Raw genomic sequence first — 16,261 nt, forward strand, 5'->3', positions numbered from 1 at the left:
TTATATTACTACTGCTTTGCTAATTCTTGATACCAATTAATATTAATCCCTCTGTAGTGAAGGTTAACTGGATTTTCGTTATTTAGCCTCACGTTCATTAATACGATGAACGGTAATCTTTGGACCTTTTGTTATTAAATAATAAGATTAATTAAGCCAGCGTAAATCGAGGTATTAAAAGAAAAATAACTATTATCCAGGATTAAAAATATTAGTGTAGGCGAAATTTATGAGTTAGTTTTAAAAACTATAGTATTAGAGCTCTTTGCAATATAACTCTTCTAAGGATTCAGTAATTTCATGTTTAATTCGGTCCTAAAAGCGGAATGAAATGTTATCAGCATCATCATCATCACCATCATCACCATTATCATTATCATCATCATCATCATTAGTCCATTTTAACGGCGTACTACAGGGCTAGGCTCTATAGGAGAAGGGTTATGGAGCTACATCCATCACGCTGCTAAAATTTCGGTAAGCGGGCTTAGGGAGATAGTACTGATTTTGTGACGATCACTATTTTGGTTTGGTTTGTTAATGATAATAATCAGGGCCGACAAACAAAACTACTTTTATTTTTATGTTGTGCATGAAACTGTTCAAGATTTTTACTTAAAATTCAAGTAAAACCTAACGCAAAAGTGTTAAAATATTTAAAAATAGTTTATACTATCTAAATTACAGAGTTAATTAAAATTCAAAGTCGTTCCGTACGTTAAAAGTGATGTTGATATATGAAATTTGAGATACACGGAAATATGAAAACATAAATATCTACGATCTATGAAATGTTCATAACTCTAACAAATCAGGGATAAACGAATAATAAATCTTTGCTTTCCTATATTATTGCGGTTAATCACTATGAGTACTGTCGTAACAAGGTATAAAACAACCGTCAAGCTATTGATATTGTAAATCTCCAAGGATGTTAGTAACCGAAATCGTCTGAGGTAGCTTTGCTGTGTTGTATAATGAAAAGCTTAGTTATCGGTGAACCAAAGAACTTGAGGATAGAATGCAGTATCTCGAGTTGATAAGCACAGGGCATCACATTCTAGAACATGTTTTTAGCGAGAATATCCAGACGATAGGTGAGGGATGAAAGTTAATGTTGAATATGCAATTTGAAGGACACAAGAAGAAAGAAAGACCTAAGAGATGATTGTAATGTTTGAAAGAGGACTTGTGTGCAAAGAGGGTGGATGATGAGTTGACAAGTAACAGAGACGAATGGAGAATATATACATATTTTGAGACATATTTTGCCGACCCCACAAAAGCGGTATAAGGGAAAGGAGATGATGACATTTCCATTTAACGTTAAGTAGGCCGTTTCCTTGATCTGTCATTTATTTTTAAAAATTGGTAAAGATTAATAATATTTAGACTTCAAAATAAATCGTCATCATCATCATCAGCCAATTCATGGATGCTGGACATTGACTTTCTGTAAGATTTAAATACCATTTAGAGGGGTTACAGAGAGTAAACTATTCTATATCGCCAGTCCTCGTTATGTAAGATTGAACAACACTGCTATATAGCATGTGCGGTCCTACGCAGACTATTGTTCAGCATCTCTTTGAGCTCAATCTTGCGACTGTATATCTCGTATGTTTTGATATCTACGACGTGTTGTACTAAAATTCAAGTCGTGTTTCGTAAATCGCGCATTTTGATTTTGGTGCATTGTTATGCCGCAGGTTTCCCGCCAACTTCCCGTACTCTCCCCGCTAGCTCCCCGCTAGCTCCCCGCTAGCTCCCCGCTAGCTCCCCGCTAGCTCCCCGCTAGCTCCAAAGCAGCTCCCTGTATGTTCCCCGCCAACTCCCCGCCAGAGCGCTGTTTCGAGAACGCTGTAATTGATGTTAATCGCCACAGTTCCTAAGACTTTAATTACCTCGTTGTTTTACGGGGAGAAAATTCTGAACTACTCAGACTGTTGTCTTTTTTTTTTGTTTTTATCGCAATTCAGGTTTAACGAGTTAGCAGGCTTTATAGTTCCCAGTCCGAATAGGTTTTATGTTTTTTTTTTATATGTTGTGAACTAATCGGTGTAAGCCAGACCTTCGTTGTTTTATAAAGTTGAACGTTTCATCATGCATTCATGCTCCTAACATAGGTAAGTAGGATATTATTGGATTTAGATAGTTTTGGGAGGTACGTCAGGGTAAGACAGATTTTGAATTTTCAAAGTATAAACGAAATTTTATTTTTTGTACAATATATCTTGAATAATCATGCCTCAACGAGTTGCAAGGCTGAAGTGGCAATGGACAGGGCACATAGTTCGAAGAGGCGATGGACGTTGGGGTCCCAAAGTGCTCTGGAAAGGCGACCCCGCACTAGAAAACGCAGTGTTGGTCGACCTCCACCAGGTGGACTGAGACATTAAGCGAGTCGCAGGGATTCGCTGGATGCAGGTGGCTCAGTATCGAGATGTTTGGAAGTCCCTACAAAAGGCCTATGTCCTGCAGTGGACGTCCATCAGCTGATATGATGATGATGATGATGATGAATAATGTCTCTAGATGCCGTTGAATCTGACCACTTTACCGTTGAGCTACTGAGGCTATAATATAATAGTTATACCTAACATTTTGACATTTCAAACAAAACTAACTTATAACATTAATACATTTTTAATAAGTGTTTTACTTCCACTTACACCTAATATTCGACACTCAAATCAAGTATGAGAACATTATCACCTGTCTCATTTATAATTTACTAGCTTTACCCTTTGCTACAACCGTGATAGCCTAGTGGATATGACCTCTGTCTCTCCAACTTTTCAGTTGTGTCCATTTTAAGAAATTAAATATCACGTGTCTCAAAACGGTGAAGAAAATCGTGAGAAAACCTGCATACAAGGGAATTTTCTTAATTCTCTGAGAGTCTGCCAACCCGCATTAATCCAGCGTGGTGGACTATTGGCCTAACCCCTTTCTTTCTGAGAGAAGACTCGAACTCAGCAGTGAGCCGAATATGAGTTGTTAGTGGTGATGATGTCCCTTTGTTACACACTCTAACTTTTGAGTCTATCCACTTTTTAAGTCTCTTTTTAACTCCCGAAGCAAAAAGAGAGGTGTTATATAAGTTTGACGTATCTGTCTGTCTGTTTGTTTGTCTGTCTGTCAGTCTGTTTGTGACACCATAGCTCCCGAACGGTTGAAGCGATTCCAATTTAATTTTTATTTACATGACCGGCGAGTGTTCTTAGATACGTTTGATGAAAATCGGTTGAGACGTTTAAAAGTTCTGGTGGTTGAAAGTGGGGAAGACTTTAAGGAGTCAGTCTTGTTATATTTTTTTTTCGTTCTTCCTTATTGGTACTTACAAACATTGTTGTTCCCAGGTGGGATGGCTCCGAGCGGAAGACCAGACAGTGCTGACGATGCACGAGCGAGCAGTTCTCGGTTCCCGGTACGCAGTCAGTCTGGATGCTCCTATGACGTGGCAGCTGCGGATACGGCCACTCCGGGCCGAGGACCGGGGCTGCTACATGTGCCAGATCAACACACAGCCCACCATGACCTGGCAGATTGGCTGTATTGATGTATTCGGTAAGTCATCAACATCCATGGTCTCACCAATGATATTAGAAGAAATAAGAGGTAGATAGGTTACATTCGATGTTTACAACTGGCACACAAAAATTATTTCATCATCATCATCATCATATCAGCCGATGGACGACCACTGTAGGACATAGGCCTTTTGTAGGGACTTCCAAACATCACGATACTGAGCTACCTGCATCCAGCGAATCCCTGCGACTCGCTTGATATCGTCAGTCCACCTGGTGGGACGTCGGCCAACACTGCGCTTACTAGTGCAGGGTCGCCATTCCAGCACTTTAAGACCCCAACGTCCATCGGCTCTTCGAATTAAATTATTTCAGTTCTTCCAAAGTTTTGGATTCGTCTTTCGGTATCATGGAGAAACTTAGTAGAGTATGTGAATATTCTACTAGGTCATCTCTCTATCTACACAACGGTCTTCCTCTTCTTCTCTTATTATATCTTGGGCACCAAGCATGGTATGTTAGATAAAATCCTACATTGAAACGAGTTGAGAATAGCTTTCGGGATCAGTATCAAAATCCCAAGCAGTGCTAGAGTTGTCCCGCCTATCGCTTCTTCTGTTTCCGCCTTTAAGCCCCATCAGTGGGAGTTTTCTATGTTTTCATACTGTTACTATCGCGTTAACGTAAACGAGAAAAATTCTCTGGTATGCAGGTTTCCTCACGATGTTTTCCTTCACCGTTTGAGACACGTGATATTTAATTTCTTAAAATTCGCTGTTTAGCGCTGTTTCAATTCCTTAGAAATTCGCGTTTACGTTAACGCGATCGTCATAGTGTCAAACTGCCACTAGGCCCTCAGGCGATGCTTCTGCGCTCGCCCAAACCCTCGTTGACGCCGCTGAGGTCGTATTTAACTTATTTAATTTATATTATTCTTACGTTAATTCTTGATAAACAAAATGTTATTATATAAATGCGAAAGGTCATTCATTACTAAATATCGAGAACTGTTTGACGTATAAAGATGAAATTTGGCAGGGAGGTAGCTTAAAGTTGGTAGGTGTTCGTTAAGAACGGATATAGGGCCGGATTAAGGAGGTCAAAGGACGTCCGCTAATATGTTATAAATGCCTTACACAGTCTTGTTCTATGAGAATCGTTTGACAATTAAAATACATGGCCCATCTGTTAATTCCGTCCGTATTTTCCTGAAAAAAACAACAACATTTAATTGAACCGTGTCTAATATCCAGTAACATTATTAGAAAATGTCCACATTACCGTCCGTGGGTGGTAATTACGGCGCAGAGCGTGATTGTTTCAGCCACTACATAATAAATATAGCAACAGCTGTCCACGATCTCAGCTTTTATGATACGCTTTGTTCACACTTGGCGGCTTTCAAATGATTTAGAATTTATGTTTTATATATAGTACTCGTATCATTGTTTATGGTTAAAGGTTAGCTTTGATGATGATAAGTTTGACGGCCTCCGTGGCGCAGTGGTATGCGCGGTGGACTTACAAAACGGAGGTCCTGGGTTCGATCCCCGGCTGGGCAGATTGAGATTTTCTTAATTGGTCCAGGTCTGGCTGGTGGGAGGCTTCGGCCGTGGCTAGTTACCACCCTACCGGCAAAGACGTACCGCCAAGCGATTTAGCGTTCCGGTAGGATGCCGTGTAGAAACCGAAAGGGGTGTGTATTTTCATCCTCCTCCTTACAAGTTAGCCCGCTTCCATCTAAGACTACATCATCACTTACCATCAGGTGAGATTGTAGTCAAGGGCTAACTTGTAAAAAAAAAAAGTGATGAAGTTTTTTTTACTCTTTACAAGTACGGCCTTGTACAGTCTAAGGTGGAAGTGGGCTTGTTAGGAGGAGGATGAAAATCCACACATTTCGGTTTCTACACGACATCGTACCGATCCGCTAAATCGCATAGCGTACCGCTATGCGATTTAGCGGTCTTTGCTGGTAGAGTGATAACTAGGCACAGCCGAGGCCTCCCAGCCAGACCTGGACCAATTCAGAAAACTTCAATTGGCCCAGCCGGGGATCGAACCAAGGAGCTCCGTTTTGTAAATCTACCGCGCATCGTCCGCCACGGAGGCCGTCAAATCGTCGTTAATTACAGCACATTCTGATAGAATATCTGTAAAGATTGATTTCACAAATTCCATTCACATTACAAAGATTTAATTGTCACACAAATTCAGGAACCCCAGTTGAAACTCGTGATTTATGAGAATAAATCAAATAAATAAAAAAATTATTAATTAAAATACAATAAGTTTTTTTAAGTTTTGCAAGATTTTCCATCTACATGCCACTGGTGGCACAAGCAAGCGATTTAGCATTCCAATATGATGCTTGGTTATACTGCTTGCTTGGTTGATACTGTTTTCAACAACACAAATTCAGGAACCCCAGTTGAAACTCGTGATTTATGAGAGCAAGAATTATGTATAATATGATGAAATATTTCATTTCGCATGAAATTGTAATCCTACTGCGAATATTTCGTCTGCGAATACGCCGAAACAAGTCAAAAAGTACACTAAAAAAACGTTGTCCGTGCTCCCGTGAGTTATGGTACCATTAAGGTGCGGTAGATTGAAGGTATCTTTGAGCTCTCATAAATTTCAGCCCAACCCCCTTTAGCATTACGGGGTAAATAAGGGAACACAGATATATTGCATAGTCTTTAGTAGATTAGTTTTATGTTGTAACTTTTCTGCCTTTTTGTCGACACGTGTGTTGGCAAAGTTCTGTTTTTTACATTTATTTATTTATTTTTTACGTATACTTACAATATACATATAGAGACATACACAAATTATATATAAGAAAATTATAGATAAGAAAGCTTAAAACATTTAATAATAAGTAATAAAAATCTCTAAAATAAAAAGAGCCGTGATAGCCCAGTGGATATGACCTCTGCCTCCGATTCCGGAGGGTGTGAGTTCGAATCCGGTCCGGGGCATGCACCTCCAACTTTTCAGTTGTGTGCATTTTAAGAAATTAAATATCACGTGTCTCAATCGGTGAAGGAAAACATCGTGAGGAAACTTGCATACCAGAGAATTATCTTAATTCTCTGCGTGTGTGAAGTCTGCCAATCCGCATTGGGCCAGCGTGGTGGACTATTGGCCTAACCCCTCTCATTCTGAGAAGAGACTCGAGCTCAGCAGTGAGCCGAATATGGGTTGATGACGATAAATCTCTAAATGACAAAATACATAACAGTATAAGTTTTACATAAAAAATGAACAAAGTAACGCCCGAGAAAACGCTGTATAAAACATAAGTAAATATTACTCTTAGTCCTAAAATAAGGCAATAAAAAGAGGTTAAAAAGAAAAAAAGGGCCACCCCTTGTTGATACAAATAAGCAACCGTAATATTAATAAATACGGGAATTAATTTCCCGAGCAATTAATGAATACGTCCGTACAGTCGTACACTAATTGGTCTCTTTGAATGATGGAACAGACTCATTTATGTGAAACGCGACGTTTCTAAATTAAAACGGTGTCTAAAGAATTAAAAATTGACCTCGTTACAGGTTGAAATATCGCCGTGAAATATTAACGCCATTGCTCAGGCTGGGGTCGCCATCTTTACATTTTGAAAGGAAACGCGGAAACGCTCGTGTAATATTATATAACCCCTTTTATTTTATTAATGACTAGCGACCCGCCTCGGCTTTGCACGGGTACTTTGTAGATACTAGTATTATGATTAGTTTATACTACAGACTCAGAATACAGAAAAACAACAGAAGCCACGTTCAGATGTCATTATATAGCGCGTAGTGTGTCCAAAAATTGTAGCAACAACCCGCACTCACCGCACTTTCCGCCCGCGTAATGTTGCTAGTATATTATTGAATTTTTCCTTATTTTGTGGTAAAAGTTTATAATGTTAGAAAGAAAAGAATAAGTGTACAGTTCATCACATTATTTTGTCACCTGAGGGCCTAGTGGCAGTTTGATACTGTTACTATCGCGTTAACGTAAACGCGAATTTCTAAGGAATTGAAACAGCGCCATCTAGTGGCACTACTGCACAACTGTTTCAATTCCATATAAATTCGCGTTTACGTTAACGCGACAGTAACAGTATGAAAATATTGAAAACTCCCACTAGGCACACTGTATAGCACGTCACATAACACGGTGAAAATAGAGTGACTGATCACTTTTTATGAATAAGTACGCTTGTAAGTGTACTTATTCATAAAAAGTGTAGTTTTAATGGCTTCACCCCTTCTGGTGTTTTTCTGTATTCTGAGACTACCACTGATATATTATCAGTAACTACTATAATATTATGTACCTATGTATTATAAATTATGATAGGTGGTCGCAAATACGAATTTTATATGCCAATGATTATTATTTGCCTGTTCTGACTTGTTCACCAAGATATAAACTCTATTATCTGCAATATACCTTTCAATGTCAATCAAGCGATCTCAGTAGAGCAATGCAAAGATATTTTTAGAAACTCCATTTCTATATGGACAACTAATACATTCACTCAATATTAACATACATTCAATATTAACTAGCTGACGCCGCGCGGTTTTACCCGCGTGGTTCCCGTTCCCGTAGGAATAAGGAAATAATATATAGCCTATAGCCTTCCCCGATAAATGGGCTACATAACACTGAAAGAATTTTTCAACTCGGACTAGTAGTTCCTGAGATTAGCGTTCAACCAAACAGATAAAAACACTCTTCAGCTTTATAATATTATAGATTTGTAAACGTGTTTTTTTATAATGTTGACGGTCAAATTTCACGCAAAACAAAGTATTTACTGAGACAAGAATCTCTTGAGTAGTGTGTTTATTGAAGTGTGACAAAGGAGCTTTCAGTTCAAAGAAATTGCGAGAACATAAGTCATTCTTGGGATGCTTGAAGCTTAAAGATCTCTTTGAGACATTGTATTTATTTATTTCCTTAATATTCAGGACTTTCCGGAAAAGTTTAGATTATTGGTGACTGAAGTTAAGACGAAAGCGAATGACTTAAAATATTTTTTTCATAATTAGACACATTTTTAAAAACTTGTAATAAAAATTGAATTATTAATTGCTCAGGTTTTTCTAATGTTCTAGAGTTTTATTATTAACTTTATTTTAAAATGTTAAAGTAAACTTTTTTTTATGCTTGGTACATATAAAAATACTAGCCCGTTCCCGTTAGAATACAGGAATAAAAAATAGCATATAACATTCACTTATAACGTGGCTTTTTAGTGGTAAAAAAAACTTTCATAATTAGTTTAATAGATTCAGGGATTTCATCATTTTCAACCCATATTTGGCTCACTGCTGAGCTCGAGTCTCCTCTCAGAACGAAAGGGGTTAAGCTAAATAATCCACCACGCTGGCTCAATGCGGATTGGTAGACTTCACACACGCAGAGAATTAAGATAATTCTCAGGTATGCAAGTTTCCTCATGACGTTTTTCCTTCACCGTTTGATACACATGATATTAAATTTCATTTGGATTTGAACCTACACTTTCTGGAGTCGAAGGCAGAGGTCATATCCACTGGGCTACCTCTTTATAATATTGTATTGACAAGTGGATGCCCGCGACTTCGTCTGCGAGGAAATTGGTTTTTGACAAATCCCTCGGGAGCTATTGATTTTCTGGAATGAAAAGTAGTTTATGTGTTGAAAGTAAAATCTATTTCCGTCCCAAATTTCAACCAAATTGGTTCAGTAGTTGCGATATACAAGTTAATACTTTTCTATTTACTTTCTGCAAATCTAACCTTTTGTAGTTATCTACATATAGGAAAATTGTACGAGGGAAGTGTCGGGTAGTTTAGCAATATTGTAGTATTTGCATACGTCCCGGGATTTCTTTTTCAATTTCAACTTGTTCAGTTTACTGGGACCGAATACCAATTGCGATGGTAAAACGAGTCGTGATGAAATGTATTGAAAAATATATGATATATTGAAGGTTATTTCATTTCATATGACTTCCGTGTTTTATCATATATTAAAGTGTTTCTATTTTCGGAAAATGGTTTAGCTTCGGACTTAGTAGTCGAAATAAAGAAAATATTTTATCATTATCAGCTTTCTTTAATTACCCACTACAGAGCCAAGCTTCCCTCCTTTTAGTAGAGATAATATGAAGCTTAGAGTCACCACACTGCTCCTTTGTGAGTTGGCGGGTTTAAGATAATAATGTAAAACTTTCGTAATAACTATCACAATTTAATGAAACTTGACTCTGTGGCGAAGTGGTATGCGTGATGGATTTACAAGACGGAGTTCCTGGTTTGATTTGGGCCAATTTAGGTTTTATTAATTGGTCCAGGTCTGGCTGGTGGGAGACTTCGGCTGTGGCTAGTTACCACCCTACCGACAAAGACGTACCGCCAAGCAATTTTGCGTTCACCTAAAAGAGGCAGTTAAAAAATCTTTACTGCTAATAAATTAGTATTTTAAAGGCAAAAGTACCTCTCGTTTCTGCACCTAAACTTTTGGAACTAAATAAAAAAAACTAAACACAGCGGTAGAAGTAATGCACAATGGTAAAACTAAACGAAGTAGCAACTGTCCTCTTACTCGTAAAATAGCACCTACAATTCATCAACTTGTATAAAACCGCATTTTCCAGTAAACGTTAGACTAAAAAGAAACAATTTTCGCTTAGTGGAAAAATTATAATAGACCTTTTCCCAAAAAACTTAATAAAACATTTTGTTTTGTCTTTAAAAAAATAAAGTTTAACCCAATTCACAAGTACTATGTCAACAACACATTATAGCAACAAACACTAGGTTTTACTCCCTTGCCTAATAGAGCACGTGAAGCCGCCATTCTAGGTATAAATTAGGTCAGTAACAATGGGAAGGGCCGCTTCCCTTCTCTTAAAAACACTCCCACCGGGCATAATATGTTCCGGAAGTGTCCCTTCTTCTGGGCCCTTACGGGCCCGAGAGAAGAACTGCATCCGGATGGGCCAAGCTTTAAAGAGACCACAATTAGACCGCGTCTGACGTCACTATTTGCTGCTGCACATCTCAAGTCGTTATAGGCAGAGCATTCGAAAACAGCATGTCACAAAGAATCTTCCTCTAAACAAAAATCCTAAAAACCCTATTTTAAAGAAGTGCGTGTTTGCTAGACATCTGGCCACAGCTCAACCATAGCTTTTGCGACCACGGCCAACGACTTGTCTTTGTCGTAGCCGCCTAGTTTGCTAAGTGCGAATTTTGATACATGTGAAAGGACCCTTAAAACACAGTGCCCAGTCTACGTGTGTGTGAAAACAAAAAAAAATACAATTTGTTTGCTAGGCATATACACATATAGCATACAAGACCATTTCCCAACAAAACGGCACATAAAATTATAACGGTTGAAATAAAATTTTCAAGTAAAAAGGTGCGGCGTCGTCCGCATCCCAATGGGAAAATAAAAATCCGACATTAAACATTTCTCGAGGAAGTTGCGAATGAGATAAAGTTGCGGCCCAGTATCGCGACATGTTTGTACACTTCTGAGATTCGTTTCTGTTCAGAAACTTGCTTTATTGTATGAATTGTAGGAAATATAGTATTGTATCAAGGAAAATTTGTATTAAAATACTGTCGCGATATTTTCTTATGAATGTATGAATAAAATATAACAACATTTATATAACCTAACCTAAAACTATTCATTTCTATAGGTCATTTGGTAATTATCATCACCGTGACCGTGTTACAATGATTTTTTTTTTTTAATTTTTAAATAGTTCCATGGCATTTTTGTAGCCAGTTCTACAAAAATTCAGATATCATTATAATAGACAAAATCTAGGCGGTCACGCTATTTGGCTTCGCCTTGTTGCACAAAAATCACTCATGCTACAATAACCTTGATGAGCCGTGATAGCCCAGTGGATATGACCTCTGCCTCCGATTCCGGAGGGTGTGGGTTCGAATCCGGTCCGGGGCACGCACCTCCAACTTTTCAGTTGTGTGCATTTTAAGAAATTAAATATCACGTGTCTCAATCGGTGAAGGAAAACATCGTGAGGAAACCTGCATACCAGAGAATTTTCTTAATTCTCTAAGTGTGTGAAGTCTGCCAATCCGCATTGGGCCAGCGTGGTGGACTATTGGCCTAACCCTTCTCATTCTGAGAAGAGACTCGTGCTCAGCAGTGAGACGAATATGGGTTGATGACGACAATAACCTTCATTACATGACAGTTGCTTAAATATATATTACCACAAGTAAGTACGCGTTATTTGTGAGTGTCATAGGCTATATTTTATCCCCGTATTCTAACGGGAACGGGAACAACGCGGGTGAAACCGCGGGGCTAGTAAATAACAAAGAAGAATATTATATGTAATTTGAATGTTACGAAGTGTTTAACTTTACAGTTATTGAATCTTGTATCATTCTCTGCAATCGATCAGTGATTGTTATCGTCGTTGGTACTAAATAACATATTTATTCATTTGTTTATTTTTGACATTTTAGTACCTATTACTTAAATATGTGTAACTGTTTTTAAGGAGCACCATATTTTATTTGTCGCTCCTAAAATGTTTTTCATGTAAAGCTGTATACACCTGTAATTCCATCATCATTTACCATCAGGTGAGATTGTAGTCAAGGGCTAACTTGTAAACAATAAAAAAAAAAAAAAGTGGCTGGATACATTGTCCACGATCATTGTGTACTTTTATTTATAACATGCAGTGTGTACTAGCTGTAGGTCTATCAAATAAAATAAAAATATAAATAAATTATTCTAAAAATTCCCGATAGTGGTGAATTGGCAGGAAAACGCAAAATCGACACCGATGGAAAAGCAAACTTTGGAACGTAGTCGAGACGGTGAACGCTGTAACAAATTAACATTTCTCGCAAATCCCGCAGCTTGGGCAGTTCGGGAAACGAATGTATTTCACTACCCTCAAAATACTGAAAGTTTGCCAATTTACTTTTATTTGCGTCCGCGATTTGCATGGCGGCTGTCGCGATTCCTTTTCCAATTTCGAACTTGTTCCATATTCGAACGCGACCTGACTTTGCGACTCGATTAGTTTTTTACAGCCATTTCTCCTTGGACAGTTGGTGGGGAATGGAAATTTCTTTCAAATCTGTGCGAAGTTTGACATTTCTTTTCCCCCCTATTTCCCCAGTTTATTAGTTTTGTTTGAGTTTCGAGAATTCATATTGTTGCAGAGCACCTGTGAACCTTTTGACAATGTTATCGCGTTTCTAATAATGGTAACTGTTTTCTTATTATTTATTTTATTTATATACACTTTATTCATTATCATCATCATCATGATCATCATGTCAGCCGATGGACGTCCACTACAGGACATAGGCCTTTTGTAGAGACTTCCAAACATCATTGCCACTTCAGCTTTGCGACACGTTGAGCTATGTCTGTGCTTTATTCATCATTCATCATCATTAGCAACCCATACTCAGCTCACTGTTGAGCACGAGTGTCCTCTCAGAATGAGAGTTAAGTCAGTAGTCCATCACGCTGGCCAAATTGTCCTGAAAGAACCACGGGAAGATGCGCGTCGAATTGAGAACTCCTTCCTTTTTTTTAAGTCGGTTAAAAAGTGACAAATACTATCATCTCTCAGCAACCCGTATTGGAGTAGGGTGGTGGGTTACAAGCTACATACCCCCTCTCCTACAAGGAAGGAGCCAGGCCTTATAGTGGATCGTTCAAATAGGGTGATGACTAGAGAATGATCGCATCTTTATCTTTACTCTATACTATTATATAAAGCTGAAGAGTTTGTTTGATTGAACGCGCTAATCTCAGGAACTACTGGTCCGATTTGAAAAATTCTTTCAGTGTTACATAGCCTATTTATCGAGGAAGGCTATAGGTTATATATTATCCCCGTACTCCTACGGGAATGAGAACCACGCGGGTGAAACCGCGCGGCGTCACCTAGTACTTTATAAATTGGACTGTAGGTCATACTTCCCTTTTTCCTGAATTATAAACGTCACACGAAATGCATATTGGTAATTTTACGTTTCGTATATCTGCCTCGCATAAATAAAAGTCCCCAAGGATTACTGGTTAAAAGGCTTAAGCCTGTTTGATGCACGGTGCCAAGATACGAACAGGGCCATTTTTCATGGCAACATTTTACAGGTACTTTTTACACATAAATTGAGATAAATTTGTATTTTGCGACGAAAATATTACAAAGACTGTTTCTTTGCTTGTATGCACTTAAACAGAGTTTGATCGAACATATTTATGCAACATATTTATGAAAACTGTAAAGTTTCATTAAAATACGCTAATGATTTACAAAATATAGACTAACAATAGTATTTTTGTGACTCCGGACAATCTTTGAGTAATTGAATCAGAAGTCAAAATACTCATTGCTTATTGGACTGAAGGTTTGATTATTTTTTTTAACATTGAATAGGGTTTGAAAATTACGGGAAGGATTGAAATATTCTGTCACTATTAGAACCCTACGTTATCCCTGATGAACCTAGGCTTTAGCTTATTCCCGTATTTCTATGGCAACGGGAATTTTGAGGGTGAAGCCGCGTTGCGTCTTTTAATATAACATAATAAGCTTTTATTTTAAGAAAGGTGATAAAGTGAGTGCTACCATGGCTAATTTAGTACAGTGGCAAACAATACTTTTTCTACGACCATGATAAAATAAAATACATAATCATATATATAAACTTCGTAAATAAATAATTGGCGTTGACCTTCTTGATTTAATTTCGGCATGGCCTCCTAGATTTTGTCTAATGTGAAGCCTGAATTTTTGTAACCAATGCCATGGATATTTGAAAATTTAAAAATAATCATTATAGCACGGTTTACCCGTGTGGTAATGAACATTGCCAAATAACCTGTAGCTAAAGGAATAGCTTTGTGATACGGTTTGAGGTTTTATATTGAGTAGATTACAAAATGGGACTAGAAAAAATATTGTATGCCACTGCACTAAATTAACCATTTTAATAATAGATTGTTATTAATTTAAATCACCGGCTTGGAATGTGATTGGAACGTTGTACCCACCATTACCCAAACAAAATATTTTTACCGCGTTCAAATTCAACGGAGCCTATTCAAATATTCAAATTGGATATAAGGGCACGAAATAAAGCCGCTCGATATAACCAAATACCCAATTCCAAAACAAATTATGTTGGTAAACTGTCACCCTTCAATACTCCAATACACTGTCAATACGGGCTTAATTTCTTCCCCTGTATGGATACAACATGATTGATGTGAGCGACTATGGGTCGTAAATAACGGCCATGGATCATTTGGTCATAGGGTTTAAGCCGTATGATTGACGTTGCCAAGATGCGTGCATATTGCAGGGTTACAGCACGATGGTTCAGTAGTTAGATCTTCCGGTTAAGGGTTATGAGGTCCTAGGTTAGGAAAAAAAAAGCCGTGATAGCCCAGCGGATATGACCTCTGCGTCCGATTTCGGAGGGTGTGGGTTCGAATCCGGTCCGGGGCATGCACCTCCAACTTTTCAGTTGTGCGCATTTTAAGAAATTAAAAATCACATGTCTCAATCGGTGAAGGAAAACATCGTGAGGAAACCTGCTTACCAAAGAATTTCTTAATTCTCTGCGTGTGTGAAGTCTGCCAATCCGCATTGGGCGAGCGTGGTGGACTATTGGCCTAACCCCTCTCATTCTGAGAGGAGACTCGAGCTCAGCAGTGAGGGGTATATAGATTGATAACGACGAGGTTAGAAAAATAAAAATATATTATAAAGCTTTGGATCCCAAGATCTGTCTAATCTAAAATCTGGCTGATTTTGTTGTGGGTTCTTCTCGGACCAAGGCGAAAGTATAAAACGGCTTGCTAATAATTTTGTTCGAACTGAATTGCGCCGTATTGTGTCGTAGCGAGAATCGCTTTTTATTTAAATGACGTTGCGGAGTGAATCTTCTGTACTTAAACATATGTTTTCTGTGCTAGTAGTTAATAAAATCTATAATGATAACGTTGGATGGGAATAGCCAAATCATGGTGGTAGGTGGTAGGATAGCTGGTGTGAAATTCTCTAATAAAGCTTTTTTCTTTCTTTCTTTCTTCTTTCTTTCAAAATCTTCCGAGTTATGTAGTATCAGTTATACATACCTGCTTGTAGCTTTCGTATTAAATTGGAGCCTCGTAACAGAAGCAAAAACCTTTCCTCATATGATCGCGAAATGTGTTCCCTTAGTCGCTTCGTGCCGAAAATATTAAGAAATATTACCTACTATGGCTTTTTCTATACTACTCTCTATACTATCTACTATGGCACTCGTTTCCTTATACAATGTTAATATATCGAACCAAAAGATCATGAACTTCCCAGCTTAATTGTTTTTAGAGTAACTAGAAAACGCCTGTGAAACAGTTCACGTGTTTTTCTATATAAAACAAATGTCACGGTAACTATAGATTTTGTCGGGTTAAAATTTCTGCTCGAAGATGCAATTTATCTCTATTAGTAAATTTCATTCAAATAGTTTCGCTAAAAAAGTAACAGATATACGGACAGACACTTTCTTTCTCATTTGTTATTATGTATGGATTGGCGGAACAAATAGATAGTCCACCTAATAGGTAGTACATGGAAAACCATCCCTTATAAACATAGCAATTCTCTGCAAAGCATCGCCTATAAACAAAGGAATTATTTGCAAAGCATCGCCTATAAA

General features: G+C 37.9%; 1 protein-coding gene across 1 annotated transcript in view; it reads left to right on the forward strand.

The window, feature by feature from the left end:
• LOC112048616 (limbic system-associated membrane protein-like) overlaps positions 1-16,261 on the forward strand; it is a 193,835-nt gene that overhangs the window by 31,608 nt on the left and 145,966 nt on the right. Inside the window, exon 4 of the mRNA XM_052886364.1 lies at positions 3,363-3,570. Within this exon, the coding sequence (XP_052742324.1) occupies positions 3,363-3,570 (208 nt within the window). The remainder of the gene's footprint in view (positions 1-3,362; positions 3,571-16,261) is intronic.

The sequence above is a fragment of the Bicyclus anynana genome, chromosome 17 (genome assembly GCF_947172395.1).
Source record: "Bicyclus anynana chromosome 17, ilBicAnyn1.1, whole genome shotgun sequence".
Lineage (NCBI taxonomy): Eukaryota > Metazoa > Arthropoda > Insecta > Lepidoptera > Nymphalidae > Bicyclus > Bicyclus anynana.